This window comes from Harpia harpyja, chromosome 13 (genome assembly GCF_026419915.1).
Source record: "Harpia harpyja isolate bHarHar1 chromosome 13, bHarHar1 primary haplotype, whole genome shotgun sequence".
NCBI classification, from domain to species: Eukaryota; Metazoa; Chordata; class Aves; order Accipitriformes; family Accipitridae; genus Harpia; species Harpia harpyja.
The window spans coordinates 3,023,786-3,041,087 of record NC_068952.1 but is presented as its reverse complement, the minus strand read 5'-3'; the positions used below and the strand labels follow the sequence as shown (position 1 = coordinate 3,041,087).

General features: G+C 37.1%; 1 protein-coding gene across 15 annotated transcripts in view; it reads right to left on the bottom strand.

The window, feature by feature from the left end:
* The window catches only part of NRXN1 (neurexin 1), a 730,978-nt gene that overhangs the window by 407,302 nt on the left and 306,374 nt on the right, over window positions 1-17,302 (bottom strand). For all 15 annotated transcript variants that reach the window (XM_052805915.1, XM_052805916.1, XM_052805935.1 and 12 more), the window contains 2 exons: window positions 9,806-10,189; window positions 1,526-1,729 (listed from right to left, as the gene is read on the bottom strand). In XM_052805915.1, coding sequence (XP_052661875.1) covers window positions 1,526-1,729; window positions 9,806-10,189 — 588 coding nt within the window. The remainder of the gene's footprint in view (window positions 1-1,525; window positions 1,730-9,805; window positions 10,190-17,302) is intronic.

Sequence of the window (17,302 nt, the reverse complement as noted above, 5' to 3'; positions counted from 1 at the left end):
GGAAGAAAGAATATTGCTAGGGCATGGATTTATTTACTTTCTTGAACTGTAGAAGTAGGCAAAAACTGACAGAAGGTGGTGTTTTGTATATAAGGAGAATGACATGATCTGTAGCAGGACTACTGCTAGGCTACCTCCATTTTTACCATAAAAAAAAAAAAATAAAAAAATTCTACGCCACACTACCTTGTGTGTACAGCTACTCCTGGTTTATACCTTTGAGGAACATATATACCATCAAACCTAGATTTTGTTTCCATATAGCTGAGTTTGACATGTGTCGTCAACCGCATCAGAAAAGTGGTTGCAAACAGCCAAGGACCAGCACCCGCACATCCCCTTTTACAGAAAGGGCTCCAGAGGAGGGGGGGGCTCCACGCCGCCACTGGGCGCTGGGGGGGGGCCCACAGCCCTCAGGGGTCCCAGCTCGGCACTAGAGGGGACTGGCAGAGAAGAGCAAACAAGGAAACCCTTCGCTTCTCCTTTGCCCTGCCGAAACCTAAACACCAGGACAGCATGTCAGTCAGCAGCACTTTTAGGAAGCAGGGGGGTTAGGTGATTTTTTTTTTTTTCCCCCCTCCCATGCTTTCTGGAAATCATTTTATCTGCGATTAAAACAATAAAATACTTAATTCCCTTTAAAAATAGCATTCCACTGAATGGGAATGACTGCACTGAATGTGCATTTTCCTAAGTGTACTTCTGTTCTCTTTCAGGTCCTGACTTATTCATAAGCATGGCAGAAGCACCTGTATTTATTTACTTTTTTTTAAACTAGAGAAAACCATAACCTAACATTTCGTCCATCATATTTCAAACCAGGAAACCAATTTTTTTTTCTGTAAAAGGGCTTGTGCCTCCTGTGTTCACACGGCTGTTTGCTGAGGGCCGCAGTCTTTGGGCATTGAAGGGTTGTGTTATCGTTCGATACTACAAAAATACCACTACAGAATTGTTTAAAAAAGAGGAGATGGATTTACTATAGATTTGACACCTAAAAAAAGGAGACCACAAAATCCATCAGTGGGAATATCTAACTGCAACATTTTCAGTGTTAAAACTAGAAATTCTTTGATACATTTGCATGTTGTACATTAATTGGTGGAGGTAAAACTGAACTGACCTACATAGACGTTGTTTCTGCTTCCACATTTAAATTGTGGAATTGTTGCTGTGAAGAAGCTGTGGAGGGAGACCAATCTTCCACAACGAAGAGTAACAATTTAGCCCCAAAATACCACTGATGAACTAGTCTTCTCTTTTTAGAATACACAACAGTACAAAAATATTGTGATGGATTATGTTAAGACTATATAAAGAATACAAAAATGCAAAAGAAAACAAAATCAAGTATAATAATGGGCATGTATTTGTGTGTGTATGTACATACGCAAATGTTGCACTGACGTGTTTATATATCATTTCAGTTTACTTTTGATGTTAAAACAGGCTGTTTCGTAAATGTTTGCAAGCAAAAAGAAAAATGTAAAGAAAATGTTAATATCTTGGAGGAAAGGTTTGTTACCTAGGTTGACCGTTAGTTTAACTCGTCCTGCATCCAACTCTAAACGAAGGGTATCTGCAGATTCCCTAGAAGTAGTTGCCATTAAAATGCCGTAAGCTCGCTGAGACCTGAACCGTAAAGAAACATCTTCGGCCTCTGTATGCATCACAACAGGGAGCTGTATTTTCATAAACATACTTCCATCATAGCTTAAAATTGTTGCCTCTGAAAATAGAAAGGAGAAAACCAGTTATTAAAGAATTATATTGTATTTACTGAAACTGCTCAAAGAGAAGATGATAAATGTATATTCACTCTGTATGACAGAAATATTGCATGTTACATATCACTATTATTACTGGGAAACATAAGCAAAGTTAGGTTTGGTTTTTTTGTTAGGTTTGGTGTGGGGGTTTTTTGTTGTGGTTTTTTTTTTTTTTTTTAAGTGGCATATTTTGGTGCTTTTTAAAGAAACTAAGTTGCTCTTTAATGAACCAGCTATTCATGTATGCATCTTCAAGCAGATGGGTAAAATCGCATGTAAAGAAATCCTTGCAAGACTATGCCTGTACTACTCAAAATAGGTCAAAGACAGTAAAAGATATTCAGGTAAACCTCACAGCCTATTAAAGGGTCATGTCTGACTATCATCCACCTAGATAATTACCTTAGGATACTTCATGTATAAACCTATCAGTAGTGCCACTATCACAGTTACAATTACCAACCATACAATTAACATTACCAGTTAGCAAAAAAGCCACCTGAAACAGGTAAATATCCCCAGCATGGCTTGGACAGAGGGCAGATTGTTTCGTGACCACAATGACCGCGGTATGATAGAATCAAAATCGCGTGTGCGAACATTATGACAGCCTCAACAAAAGGATCGAGACTGGACTTGGCATATTGAGGGTAAGATCTTAAAATCCCCGAGACAAACAAGTAACTGTCACTTTCAGACATTACAGGAAACCCTCCCAGCAAAAGGCTCTGGCACAGAGCGGTCACAGTTGGTTAGACCCCAGAGCAACCAGCCGCAAGTCTTCTTTTCCCAGCCTCCAGGCTGGTAACGAGAAAGGTAGCAGAAAAACTGCATTTCTGCTCACAGGGAGGCCCAGCAGTTCCTAGAAAGCAAAGGACACATCTGTTTCTGAAACGTGTTAGGAAGTCCTTTTTTGCAGGGCGATCAAACATTGTGGCCACAGGTTTTGGAAAGGGCTCTCAGACTCATTGACAGTGGCACATCGCAGTGGAAGAAGCAGTGAATGAGCAACATCTTTTACCCCAAGCCAACAGTCAGTGGGCAGACCACCAGGAATTTCAGTAGGCTCCCCAGTAACATCCAAAACTAACTGCATAAGTAAAACCACTACCTGGATAGCAAAATATAGTATCTGAATATGCCCCATTTTATGCACATCTACTCATTTACCTACCGCTAATTCACTAGAGATCTTCTAACTTCTTCCATGTGTCTCCAACATTCTTTAACCCACCCCAAAACTCTCAATCTTAGAAATTGAAGTGTTAGATGATAAGGTCTAAACAGGATGCTACAGAATCTTTCTTAGAAAAAGATACAATCCTGAGGGCTCCTCAACTCACTGAAAAAAATACCAGTTACCTGCCCAATAACAGGCCAAATGAGCAACAAGCAGAAAGAGATGACAGCAGAGAACACCTACAGGAACCTGCTCTATGCTTCAATTTGCTGCAGTATAGTAGAGACACTTATCTACAGCAAAGGTGTATTGTGGTCCCACACGTAATAATATTTTCAAGGACTGATACTACCGATACTATGTTTGATCAGTATCGTAACTAAACCCATTAGAATATTTTTTTAAGCATCAATACTTATGACAGTTTGTCAAAACTATTGCCATTGCGTGTCTTGTATACTGTTAAAGATAGGTAAGCTCTTCAAGACTTCCAGCCTACACGGTCCAAGGAAGGACAAGATGTTCCACTAATTCTGTGAGCATATTGGAGGCAAAAATGATGGATGGTATGTTCATTAATAATTCCAGACTTCCCCAATACAAATTTGAAGAAAACAGTTTGATGGTGGAAGAAAGGGATTACTAATACTAAAAATGGTGTGAAAGTCATTAGACATAACAGGTTAGAAGAATACATTTATAGGTTTGATGATTTCTAACTATGCAGGTAATAATGATTTCTAAATATATATATATTATATATTCTAAACCTAAATTTTTTCTGTGAAGCAGATTAAATACTTAATTCTTACCAGCCTGATAAAAGATTTGAAGTCAAAGAGTTTTCAGTGGCAGGTGATTTGGTTTTTGATTGTTTGGTTTTGTTGTTTTTGGGGGGTTGGTTTTTTTTTTGGGGGGGGGGGGGGAAGCAGGGGATTACAATTCATTCTTGTATCTAGCTGCCTAGTCTGTGCATGAAAAGCTCCCACGTTCTTTATCAAGGTAAACACAATTTAGGTAATTAAAGAAGTCTGGCATAAAAGTTTAAGTCACATGCTAATGTAGGAGAAAATAAAAGGTATTTCATATTATCTATTAAAAAAGACATATTAAAAGTATTCAGGGTTTTCATAAACTGAGCAAAATCAGATGTTATAGGATGAACAGCATTCAACAACCCTAGAGGTCTGTTGCTAATAAATTATCTTATGATAATGTAAAAGAAAGTTGTCAGAATCAGCACTAGTACTGTTTGCTGGTTTTCCTATAATTATTCAGTCTTTTAGAAAATTACAGAAAAAGAAGAGAAGGAACTGTCTTAATTTAATCAGAGATGACCTGTGAGTATTTAACATCATGGTGAACAGACCTGATGTGATTAGATACTCAATCCTCCTAAACCATACTGTGCCAGTTATTTTGGAAACAGATGTTCCAAGAACAGACCAAGGAGACTGAACAGAAGATCAAATGACTTAAAAGCTCTGGGGCAATGAGAAAACCCCCTCTTGTCAACTAGGTCCTTTCAGTATGAGGAGCTCCAAGTCACAGGCTTTCTAAATACAAAGATATCACAGAGAAAAAAAAAAACAAAAAACCAAACAACAACAACAAAAAAACCAAACCACAAAACTGGCAGGAAGCAGGGATGATTTGATCAAAGAAGATTTAGCACTGTCCTGAGAGCTATAACCGAAGATCAGAGGCACTACATATTCCTAAAATAAAAAATACAACTACGTTCACTTTACTCCCTTGAAGTGAGTCTGCTGGTACAAGTGTTGTTAGGAAAACCTTTTGTTGTTAAACCATTATTAAATGATTGCTACGTTAAGAAGGTTGAATAATATTTTGTCAATATTGTGTTCCTGTCTGAGGACGGCAAGCTGGATTTTGCCATGTGAATCATCTATTCAACTCACCATCTCTTCCACTTGACTCAGCATGGCTCTCAGCTCTGTAAATGTCTATGTTCTGTTGGTTTTGGCTGGACAGAAGGCATCTAGTAGTACATGTATGAGACCTTTGACAGCACAAGGAGTTCCCTGTTCCCTTACTGATGTCTGTCTTCTAATTCTTTGTGGCAATGCCTTATTACCCTGTCATTATGCTTGGTGGCATACATTGAGAACTTTGTTTTCCAGGCAGTAGGAAAAACCAGTTTTCAAGATGAAATAAAAAGGTGTTGCTTTGACTTTCTTAGACCTAGAGATTGTTTCAGTTGTTTAATGGAATTGTTTCCATCCTGCAGTTACTTTAGCTGTCCAGAATGGATTGTTAGTTTGCCAGGCCTGGTCAGTAAAATGGTAATCTGAACAAGGAGAGGCAGTGGGGCTTACACCAGTTATGCAACCCTTGAAAGTACATTCTGGATAAAAGTATATATTAATTTTTGCCCCTAACTTTTACTTTTTTTTGCTTTGGACCAACTAGTTCCAAAGGGGTATGTGTCTCATCCATCTTTGAGATCTACACTGCTAACTGTTATCACATAAGTGTTGGCAGAATGTCTTTTTTCTCTTGTTCAGCTTCTTAATTATTAGATTAAATGCTAATAGACCATAGGCTTAGCTCAGAATCTGCTATTCATTAAAAGAATCAGAGTCTCCATGGCAGGGAATGATAACTTTACTACCACTTCAGTGTTGGAAGCATAGCATTGAAAAGAAAAATAGCAGAAAACCGTTATAAAACATCACTGACAATTTTTTTGTGGCAGCAAAAAAGCGCATGCAGTAGAGTTATTAACAAGAAATAAACAGTAAGATATAATTCAGAGATTGATAAAAAATATTTTCTACATTCTTTCTTCAATATTTTTATAAACCTGACAATTAAAACCCCTTGCTGCTACTGCGCTAAAAACCAACCTAACAAAACACCCAAACGAACCAAAAAACAAAAAAACACTGAAGGCTTCAGTTCCCCTCTCCATTTTTTTTTTTTCTTCAATTTGTTTCTGATTAAAATCTCCAGGGCTGGATACTCTTCCTTCCTGTATATATATACATACTACCTCAATCAGCTCTGCGCCTATCACCAAGGATGCACAGAGTAGTACCGATACGAGAGGAGATTCAGGACCTTAATTTTCACTTGGGCTGGGATTACCTAAATTGCTGAAGAGACTGAGGCACTTACTCTTCCAGAAACTTTCCTACACTTGTTTCTACCCCCAGAAATGCTCAGCTGGATATTTATGGGGAGAAACTGAATTTTCCAAATAGATGCTATTCTTCAATTCACAGCTTATTTAAATTAAAGTGAAAGAAGTATGGACTAGGCATTTGAATTTCAGTGTTTTTCCTCATAAGTTTTGCAGTCAAGTTTGTGTTGTTTTTAACATGATGCTTGGTAAATGCAGATGCTTACTGCATGCATTTTAATAAATAAAACAGGATCTTGTTTCCTCTGGACTCCTGGCGGTGCCTCTAAAGTCCCAAAGACAGAATTACTAATTTTTTCCTGCTTTTTCAGTTTCAAAGTGTTGGCAATAATATGGGGACTGTGTTGCAGCCCAGAGAGCCATTTTTAAAGCATGAAATCACCCTCTGTGTCTGCTGTCTCTGAAATTACACAAAAAAACTTTGCCCAGAAAGTTACAGATGATGCAGTCCAGAGCCACGCCAGGAATTATGGGAACAATCTGGATCATCAGTCATCAAGTATTCAGGTTTGTTCTCTGACCCTGTTTTATTTACCAGTATAAGCAGAGGAACAAGATCCTGCCCTGAAAACACTCACTGATGTATATGATTTTACTCCTATAAATTGTGTGAGTATTGAAGTACATTGATGGCTACCAATACAAATTCAAACTTTTAGGTTTTGTTTTATCCATAGGCAGATACTCAGCTAAGCATCGTTTGCATTTTCTGTGGCAGCTACCTCAGTCCATCTGGGCCCAAAATTGCAGCCTCGGTGAATCACAAGGAACCCTTCTGTCAAGCTGATGGAAACAATCCTTGATATGCAATTAGTTACTAGATAATATGTGAAGAAAAGTTGAAATGATTCCTCCCAATTTCTACACTGGTATTATTTCAGGACTGAGGTCCTAAGCCACACTGTAAAGGTACTAGAACTTTCACATCAATTAGTTAATTTAAGTCAGAGATGGAATTACTATAATATTGTGAACACATAATTTCTCATACCATCTATCATCATATCACCTGTATTTTCCTTTTTTTTTAAATTTTAAAGGATCCAGAGATAACGCAAGGAATGAAAGCTATATTTCTTTATTTAATGTATCTGTGTGTATGCAGGTGTGTGTGCATGCACAGTGTCGACATCTACACACACATACTCTAATTTAAATATATTTTCTCCTCAGAAATGTCACTTTGATAAATCTTTCTTTGCATGCCTACTTTTTCTTATCACTTTTTGATGAATTTACTCTTGTGCATTGTTCCTAGCCATCCAGTCAAAAGTATACACCTGCAAAAGGCTGTGCTGAGAGGCAGTCGCATGTTGTGATCCACAATCAAAGATAGGAAGCCAAATTATATTGCTATGACATCTGTCCATCCATCTGCTGTAGTTTCTGTAATCTACTAAAGCCAATCTACAGATTATACTGATGTTTAACCTTACTGAAAATCAAGAATAATATCAAGAATACTTGCAACAGGATAAAAAGCACATGGATATGAAAAAAATATTACTTTTAAGTGCACTGAAATTAAATAGAACTAAGGTGTGTTCCATGTTTTTTTGGGCACAGATAGGCTGACCAAAATTATTTCAGATACTGTATTGTACACAATACATTCACATATGGATGTTACTACTCCTATTTTAGGAGAAATAGCATGAAAAAGAAATGACAGTACTAAAAAGTAGCTACACGCTTTTGTTTACTGAAGATACCTTAAGTCACTTTAATATTAAAGTTAAATATTCCAGTGGTTTAATCTCCAATATTTTATTCTAATGCTTTCTTTTCTTTGTGAAACTGCTATTGTTTGTTGACATGAACATGTTCCTCCTTTATTTAAATTAGTTTGAACAATTATCATTGTGTTTCTTATATCACCAAATACAAAAGTTTATCAGTTACTGCACACAGATAGTAGTTATAACAACTTTGTGTGGTAGGATGCCAACACATTGCTTTCAGAATCCCCAAAGCTATAATCTTATTAATGCATGACCATTTGGGATACAAATATTACTGGAAAGAGATCTCCTTTCAGTGTAGTTTCCTCTGGAGAAGGAAACCCAAGAGCAGGAAATGATCCCATACTGTCTGAACTGCGACATATATTTCTGTTGGACAAGAACCAAATACCATTGTAAAGAAGCCAACACCACCACCATAGTACCACCATCCCATGAGGGGAATGCACTGGGAAAATCAAGCTCTGTATTGGAAGACAGTTGAAAATAAAGTACAGGAAATCAAAAAGACAAAGCTTTCTGTATAAAATATTACCACCTATCAAATATATTTATAAGAAATTGCTGTGATGAAGCCTGCTTTTAAGTTCTTTGCAGATCGGCATATGTTTTTGTCTCTAACACACATGTTTCCTAGCTCTCAAGCTGAAAAAATGCAAATCCTATTTTTACTTCTGTCATATGTAATAGCAGAATTTTGCCACAGGGTGGTACACCAGACATGTTTAACTGAAGGCTTTTGTAATGCATCAGACAGCTCTGGTATGCCCTCTGCCAGCTTCGCTCCACCAGTAACGGAGCAATCTGGACATCTCAGAATAACTGGCCATGAGCCAAAGGCATATATATTCAAATAATAAGACGGAAAAACAGAAGAAACTGAGAATCTACTTGCAAATGCTAATAATATGATGGTATTAATTCTACATAAATGCACTTGTCTATTCACGTACAACCTAAAACATTCATCGGGTTTTTATTTTTAAAGAATACACCTTTGTTTTATCTTACTAACTAGAAAAATGAATCAAACTAGATGGAAGGGATTTACATTCCCAGCCAATAAACTTTAGGTTTAGATTTTGACTTGAAGAGAAACTGTCCTGTGTCAATCGTGAGACAAAAAATACAGCTTCTGGCATTTGAAACATATCCTATTCCAAGGAGAATAAACACCTAAAATATTAACTAAGCTTTTAAATTATTTTCCTACTTACATTAAAATCTTTTATTAGCTTACTCTGTAATTTTAAATAAATTACAGAGTTTTCTTCCTATAAACTAACCTCAACATCTGTCTTCCTTGCCACGATCCACCTTTTCAATTAAATAAATGGGGTTTGTCAACTTTACAATTACTTTTTCTAGGCAAGAGGAATACTTAGTGATTTAAGATAAGTCGAAACTGTTTCCTTGGGTACTAGGATCTTTAAAAAAAAAAGTTAAGTAAGAAATATAGATTCCTACACCGATTCTTTTGCTTTGACTCATGGCCGAAGTTCTGGCCATGGATTTAAGTGATATTGTGGAACTCAAAAGTAAATTTAATTACACAGTGGTATTGAAATAAACAGGCAGAGAACAAGATCTCAGTTTGGAATTGGAATGTGATCATTTAGTAATGCAATAATAATTGAAATTGCTTTCACAAAGCTTTTCAGAACTCAGCGACATATGATGAGACAAAAAGGAGATATTTTTTTAAGAGACATTTAGCAGTACTGACTCTTTGTCATAGTCAACTAATACTTTTTCATGCATCTTCAAAACTCCCCCCTAAGATCTTTCCTCTAGAGTCACTTCTTTCAGTCAAGAGCAGGGCTCCATCTCACATAAAGTGAAATCAAGGACGCTTTTTCTGCCTCAAGACAGTTAATGATATTTTACCATTTTTAATCATTGCACGGGATTCTATAAAATAGAAATGCAGCCATCTCATAGAACCTACCTCTTTCGCACGATCTGCCAAGGTACCCTGTACCAGAGCAATCACAAACATATCTGTTCCACCCATCCCTGCACACACCATTGTTTTTACAGGGGTTGCTAAGGCAAGGTTTTGCAGTTTCTCTTGAGCATGAGGGTTTTACTCCAGCTGTACTTTGAATTTCAGCCATCTGTCGAATATCTTTGCTTTGACCATCAATAAACAAATCTCTAATGCAGCCGACGTATCCATAATTGAGAAGTGCTGTCCACACTTCTGTTGGGAAGACAAGGCCTGCTTTATTTTCTGGTAAGCCTCCAAGATACAAGTCATCATCCAAGTCAAGGATTTCACTTTCCCCTGGTGCAGTATATGGCGTACGTAATGTGTTCACAGATATGGTCCCTGAAAAGAAAAGACAATAAAACGCATGATTTTCAAGATATTTCAAAGATTTTGGTACTGCTGTTTTACTCATTAATCTACATGCCACATTAGCTCCTGGCAAATATCTATAAATAAAACATAGGTATTCTATTTGTACAGCTATACAATAATAGATGCACTTCATAATTTTAATTATAATGTAGTACAAATACTGTCAGGAAGTGTAAAAACATTTATGCACAATACTGCATGGTCACAATATAAAAAAAAAGTCAAAATCACCTTACCAATCTTGTAGGGATAGGGGGAATGCATTTCAGAGTTATTTTCAGAAATATCCTGCTTGTGCAACAACAACAACAACAAAATCTCTTGGCTAACTGATATGTGCTTCAGAGCATTAAGGCTGAGGTTGCATTGATAGGTTGCAACCTGGGAGGCAAATCTGTGTCTTTGGTTTGGATCCAAACACACAGTATTTTAAAAGACTCTCACCACTTTCAGTGGGCTTTGGATAAGACCTTTTTCTTTAAGTGCAGAAGGAAAATACTCTCATCAGCTGCCAGACAGGCAATCATTAAGAAGATGGGACGTACTCCTAGAGGGAAAAATCAATGCCTCTGACACTTACCTCAGAATGCATGCATGTTACAAAGAGAGGGAGAGAAGATGTATATAGAAACTCAGGAAATCAGAAGTATATTTTCCACTTCAGTTTAAACAGTAAACAAACAAAATCAAGCCTAAAATAAAGTTCTGCTTCTACAAAGTGTCTGAACAAAGAAACTGTAATCAACTCTAAAGATTCTCTTTATTGTACTTTTTAAAAGCAATGAGGTATCCGATTTTTACAATTTGAATAGGCGGAAACCCGAATTTAGTACATGGAGTCACAGAACATACTTATGTCAACCCAATTTAATTTTATTTACTAAGTAAAATCACTTGAAAAAAGAATCTTCACGTAGATCTTCACAGAAGTGACTCCTTACCATTCTATATGGATGCAAAAGCAAGCAAAATATAAATCAAAATATTATATAGGTCACCAGATTATTATAAATGTACCAGCCACATTATGCAAAACTGTTATCCATTGGACACACTATTAAAAGCGTATTAATGGTAACAAGACGCTGAAGAATCACATTTACCACAATGTATTTATCATACACTTATACACAAAACTAACACGATTCACTATTTCCACTGTCAGCATGACACAAATTCCAGAAGATAGCACTGATTATCAAAAACACTTCCACTGTGGTGGGAGTGGTGCATGAGAATAAAATTCAGAATTTTGAGGTGTCAGTTGAATAATCACACGGATGTAAATTGAGCTTCCAGTCTTAACTGTAAGAAATAGGCATGTTAACCCAGATCCTTTTCCATTCAAACCTCCACCTGTTTAAAACCGATAAGACTATTATATTTTGCTAACCCTAAATATTTGTATTACTGCTCAGATTCTTGAAGCAAAACTTGGCACTCATATGGAAGACTTGCTATAGATTTGGCCTTAGGCATACAAGCATAAACATTTTGAGGTTTGATTTTATTAACCAGCTGCCTTAAACAAGGACACCTGTGAATGACCTGTTACACCAAGATAGCTAACATTTCTGAGAGCATCCTAGGTATCAAGAAGGACTGCTTAAAAGCAATAGATCATTTCTCCTTTAAAAAAAAAATAAAATAAAGATGCTGTAAATATAAGTCATACTTGCGCTCACAGTATTTCTTACTGCTATCGTTGCTTGCTCCCATCTGTTGCTGTACAGGCTAGTTTAGGACCAAATGCTTTAAACCTATGTTCAGGCAGCACTTGCACCCACACAAGTTAACTCAGCTGCAGCCTGCAACCTCAAGCTCATGTATTTGCACAGAGCTGCTTTCTGCTGGACAAAGACATTTGTGTTTTTGAGCTATCCATGATACTAGAAGACACCTAGGGCTCCATTTCTATTAAAAAAAAATACATATATAAATTGACTAAGTCTTGATGGCTTTCAATGCACAGGAAAAGACAGGTAAATCTCAGCCAGTGTAGCTGTAACATTAACATGGTGTTCCACATGGAAGTTTTGCAAGCACAGAAGGCTGAGAAAGGTGAATGATAAAGCAAACTGTAGATCACCACTACACTCTGGTGACTGTGAATTACAGTTAGGTGATAGATTGAAGCAGGAAAATTTTCTTCCCTATGTCATAAAGGATTACCCTGGAGAGAGCTTAAGTATTATTTTGAATAGATAGCAACAGCTTCTTAAAGAAATGAACATTTGCCCCTTCCCAAGAAATGACACCACATAAAATACTCCCTGGGAGAAGCCCTCTGAAATCTTAGTGTAATCATACCATCTAATGACTATGGGTAGAAAAACACGAGAAGCAACAACTGTTGTGTGCATCTTTTTCATGTTTTGGAAGGCCATGGAACCCCTGTTATCCAGCTGGACCATCTCCAATTTACTGCTGGACATATCCATGACACTACAACTGACTGACATAGTGTATATTACCCTTAATCAAACAACTGTAAGTTAGCTTTATTTAATCCTTTTTGTTGAGAGCTACACTAAGTCAAATAGCACCTGCAGAAGACTCAAAGCTTTAATAACTCACTCTGGCTCAGCTGTTATGTAGGAGCTTGACCGAAATATCATACAGCACGCTGTCTAGAAGAAGAACTATGGCTATAATACAAATAGACTTTAGTCTAGCTAATAGCAGAAACCCCATGCCTGGGCACCAAGAGTATCATGCTATCAGTTACCAAGTTATCCTAGTTTCTATCTGAACTTCTAACAGCATGTCCAGGCAGCCATACAACCATCACTGCTGTTGGTATCCAAATTACCTTTTATGTATCTCTGATAGGTAATGCAAACTTAACTCACTAATTGCTTTGTAAATGCAGGTGAAAAAAATCCAAGAAAAACAAGGGGGAATAAAAGACTTCCAAAATACATAAAAAATTATAGTTTTTTTTTTTTAAATATCCTAAAATAAAATGCAGAACTGAAGTTCATACAACATAAGCCTACGTAAAATAAATAATGCGTCTATAAACACCTTTGGATTCACAGTGCATCCAGAGCTGTGACAAAGAGGTAGAGTGTGCTGTTTCATCTGGCTGGGTTGTTTGTTGTTGGTTTTTTTTCTTGGGGGGTGGTGGTAGTGTTTGTTTGGGGGTTGTCGGTTGTTTTGCAGGGGTTGGTGGGGTTTTGTTTTGTTTTTTAAGCCTGTCATCTTTCTTGAGGGAAAGTTTTCAAGTTCTGCTGAAACCATCTCAAGTTGGAGCTCATGACAATAGCAGATGCTACCACAGAATCCGGGGATAGTAATGCACACCCCCTTTGCTGGATTTCACTCCTACTTTCTCTGGGAATTGTAGGCAGATTAAAAGGAATTGTTCTGTCAAATCACCAGTGTGCTCCAATCTATTTGGATGTTTCTACTTACAAATGTGAAGAGACATCACCTTCCGGAGAAATGGGAAGATGGGAAGCTAATGGAGCATACAAATGTCTTACGTGGCCAGCACAGGAAAAGGTTAATAATTTGCCCTGTAAAGTTAATATAACATCAACCCTTCTCACACCAGAATTATCAAGTTGGATAAGAGGGAAAAGAATGGGACACATCTCGTTTTACAAAATAACCTAAGGACAACAGAATATGATGAGGAAGCAGCAGATTCAGAAGAGCGTTGGCCTCTCAACGGAAAGAGAAAACCATAACCGTAAATTGTAACATCTCAGTTGTATCTTTGCATATTACCTAGCATAACAGCACCCATAACCAGATCAGTAGTTATACTTTTTTTTTTGAAAGAGGAACACTGGGGCAATAATGTCTGCCAGGAAACACGCAGCTTTCTTGCAAAGTTTTTTAATACTCGAAGTAGGAAATATTGTCTGTATTTCTACCAGAAAGAAATGGGAAAAAGCTAATAGCATTTGGTTTGTCCAGCCTGAAAAAAGAAAAAGGGGAAGACTGAAAGACAAGAAGGTGGGGAATGATTTATTTAGTCTGGGAATTCATGCTCTAACTTCAGACTCTAAAAACAGGTAGCATTTTTTATCTCCAGAAACTGGACATATATTTAAAGGTCCTGTAATGACCTACAGGTGCTCTGATTCTACAGCATTTCACCTGAGAACAAAGTGAAATTTAAACATTCAGAAACATCTTTATGTATTGGAGGAACAGTTTAAGAAAAACTAATGAAATAATGATTTTCAGCAAGAATTATTGACTTAAAGGATAACTGATTAGTGGGCAGCTCTTCAAAGGAAGAGCCAACAATGTAAGTAAACAACAACATACATATGAGCAAAATAAGAAATATATTGGGAGGTATAGAGAAGCCTATTGTACCTCTTTACTGAGCATTGGTAAGGTTTATCTTGAACTCTGAGAAAGATGCAGATCAGCCGAGGAGACTACAGAAGATGGCAATAAAAATGGTCAATAGCTACGGAACATTACATATAAAGACAGGAAGCAGCTGGGGTTTCTTAGTCTATGAAGAAAACTGGAGACTGACATAACAGCATTCAAATCATAAAAAGCATAGAGCTATGACATGGCAAAAAAGCATGGTGTATTTTATGCCTGCTGTGAACAAGGAAAATATGGACAAAATGGCTTGTTTTGTATACAGAAATACTCAGTTTATGAATGATTACATGGGGAGGCTGTACAGTGTCCATTGCTGGCAGTAACTCAACAAACATCTGGCAAGACTGACACAAGTACACTGTCACCACTTTCATTGGAGGAATAAAACAGAGGACCTCTTAAGGTCACCCCATCTCAATTTTTCTAGGAGCTCATGAATAAATGAAAAACAGTAACAGGATCATGGGAAGAATTTTCCTTAAAATGCAACATAACCCCATTATCTCAAATACGTAAACTATTAATGTTTGTTGAAATAGAAACATGTAAATCTGGCAGTTCTTAAAAGGCTGGAAAGATGGGGGAAGGAGTATATAGAAGTGTGCATATAAAAAAAGAACCTGCAACAACAATGCATGTAATGGATATCAAGAAAGCACCAATTACAGTGAGATACTGATTATAGTTAAGCTCTAATTACATACTCTAGAGGTAATTTCTCATATTTAAGCTGAAACTCTAACTTTAGTTCAAAATTTCAATGACTTCTTAGCCCTTAAATGCTACCTACCTATGAATACATTCTGATACGTTCTGTTTTACACTGCCATACGCAATTGGAGGTTGACAAGAAGAGTAAGTTACCTCTCCAATTTCACTGTGTAATGATGATTTCCAAAGGATGAATGGTGGTTTGGTCACAAAACACTTGCAAGTTTATCCTTAAATATAGTGAACAGTTTAACAAAAATTTTAAACAATACTCATGTCTAAGAAAACACTTATTAAACCTAACTCTACTGTGTTACAAGAAACACTGTGAGCAAAGACCTTTAGAGTTGCTTCATGGTTTGGTTTGTTGTTTGGGTTTTTTTTTAGTTGGGGTTTGTGTTGTTTTTTGGGTTTGGTTTTTTTTCCCCCTAATTCTTTTACTGCAGAGTTGGCAGTACTGTTAAGAGCAGAACAGGCAAACATTTCCCTTAGGTATGAGTTAATGAGCCTCTCCAATCATATTCATTATCTCAGCAATTTACTTTTTCACAAGTCTGTGTATAAGAAACTAAGACATATTACTAAACCTTCTCTCAATTCTGATCAGCTAAATATGAAGATTGTAACTACAGCTACTACAACTATACTGATCTCTATGCTTACCTTACATGGCCTATTTAGTTGCTTTTTGTGCACGTGAAATACATTTGCTTGTTAAGAAACAGTGAAAAATCAGTGCAAGGTATTCTAAATACACTTTAGATCTTGTGTGCTAAAGCATAATATAACAGCTGTGATGAGGACTGTGACCACTGCATACAGCCCGTGGCCAAGACAGGGAACATGTGAAGCAGCTGTGAAGCTACTGTCCTTCACAGGAATTCAGGATAACCATGAATACTGGAAGGGAACTCAGCTCACGTGACAGGACACAGCAGCTGGTACCAGGTTGTCTCCTCTGCTGTATACTTTGCAAAAAAGACAGACTGCCGGAGAACATGCGCTCCCTTTCCTCTGCTGCATACCTAGCAAGAAAGATGGACCAATGAAGGAGGTATGAAATCATTCTTTACTTAACGCTGGGAAATAGGGTCTCAGGAGTTTTTTCTCCCCAAAGATCTGCTTTTTAGGTAAGGAAGCATTCAGAGTAGCTCTTACAGGCAGCAGGATGGGATTCTAGGGTGAAAAACTTCTATAAGAATAGTAGGTCAAAAGTTCCTTCAGTATCTCTTCCCTCTTCCTTGTATCTCCCAAATCTGAGGGGATCAGCCAGTGAATAGGGCCTGGATAAGTACAATTTAAAAATGTGCTCTCATTCCTGACATCTCCCCCACTGCAGTCCCAGACGGGCAATGGCAAAGTCAGTAGTTTAGAGTGGATGCTCCCTGTGACTGAGAGTCAGGAAGAGAGCAAAGAATGAAAAATAAATCGAGGACTTGCTGATCCAGCTAATACAAAAGTCAAGGAAATTAGCAAAGCTCCTTGAGAAATGTCACAGCTTTCTATTATCTGAGGGAACCACTCTGCATTGAATTTGAACGCTAGGAGCAAAAGGTGGCAGGACACCAAACTTCACTTAAAAAAAAAAAAAGACAGGTTATTTGAGCTACTTAACAGAAGAATCTCTTCCTTTATGCTTGATAGGTTGGGAAGTATTTTGTCAGCAGCAACAAGAAAGTCTCAGAAAAGCCCAATTTTTTTAATACAAGGTATATTCATTCACTTATACAAAAATTCTGAAGGTAAGCAAGTGAAAAGTGATCATACTCATATGATTTCCAGTATGTTTAGTTTTGGCTAGAGAAAATAAATGAAAAAGCTTCCTGGAATAGTAAAGTGGATTTTATTATTCATGGAAAAAAGCATAATAGACCAACATGCATAAATCATGAAGAAATAATCTAAACATAATACATTGGTACTTCCTGTTCCAATCAGAAGAAAATAGGAACATACAGTTCGTTGTTTATTTTAATTGTTAGATAGTCATTTTACTTGGGTAAATCTGAC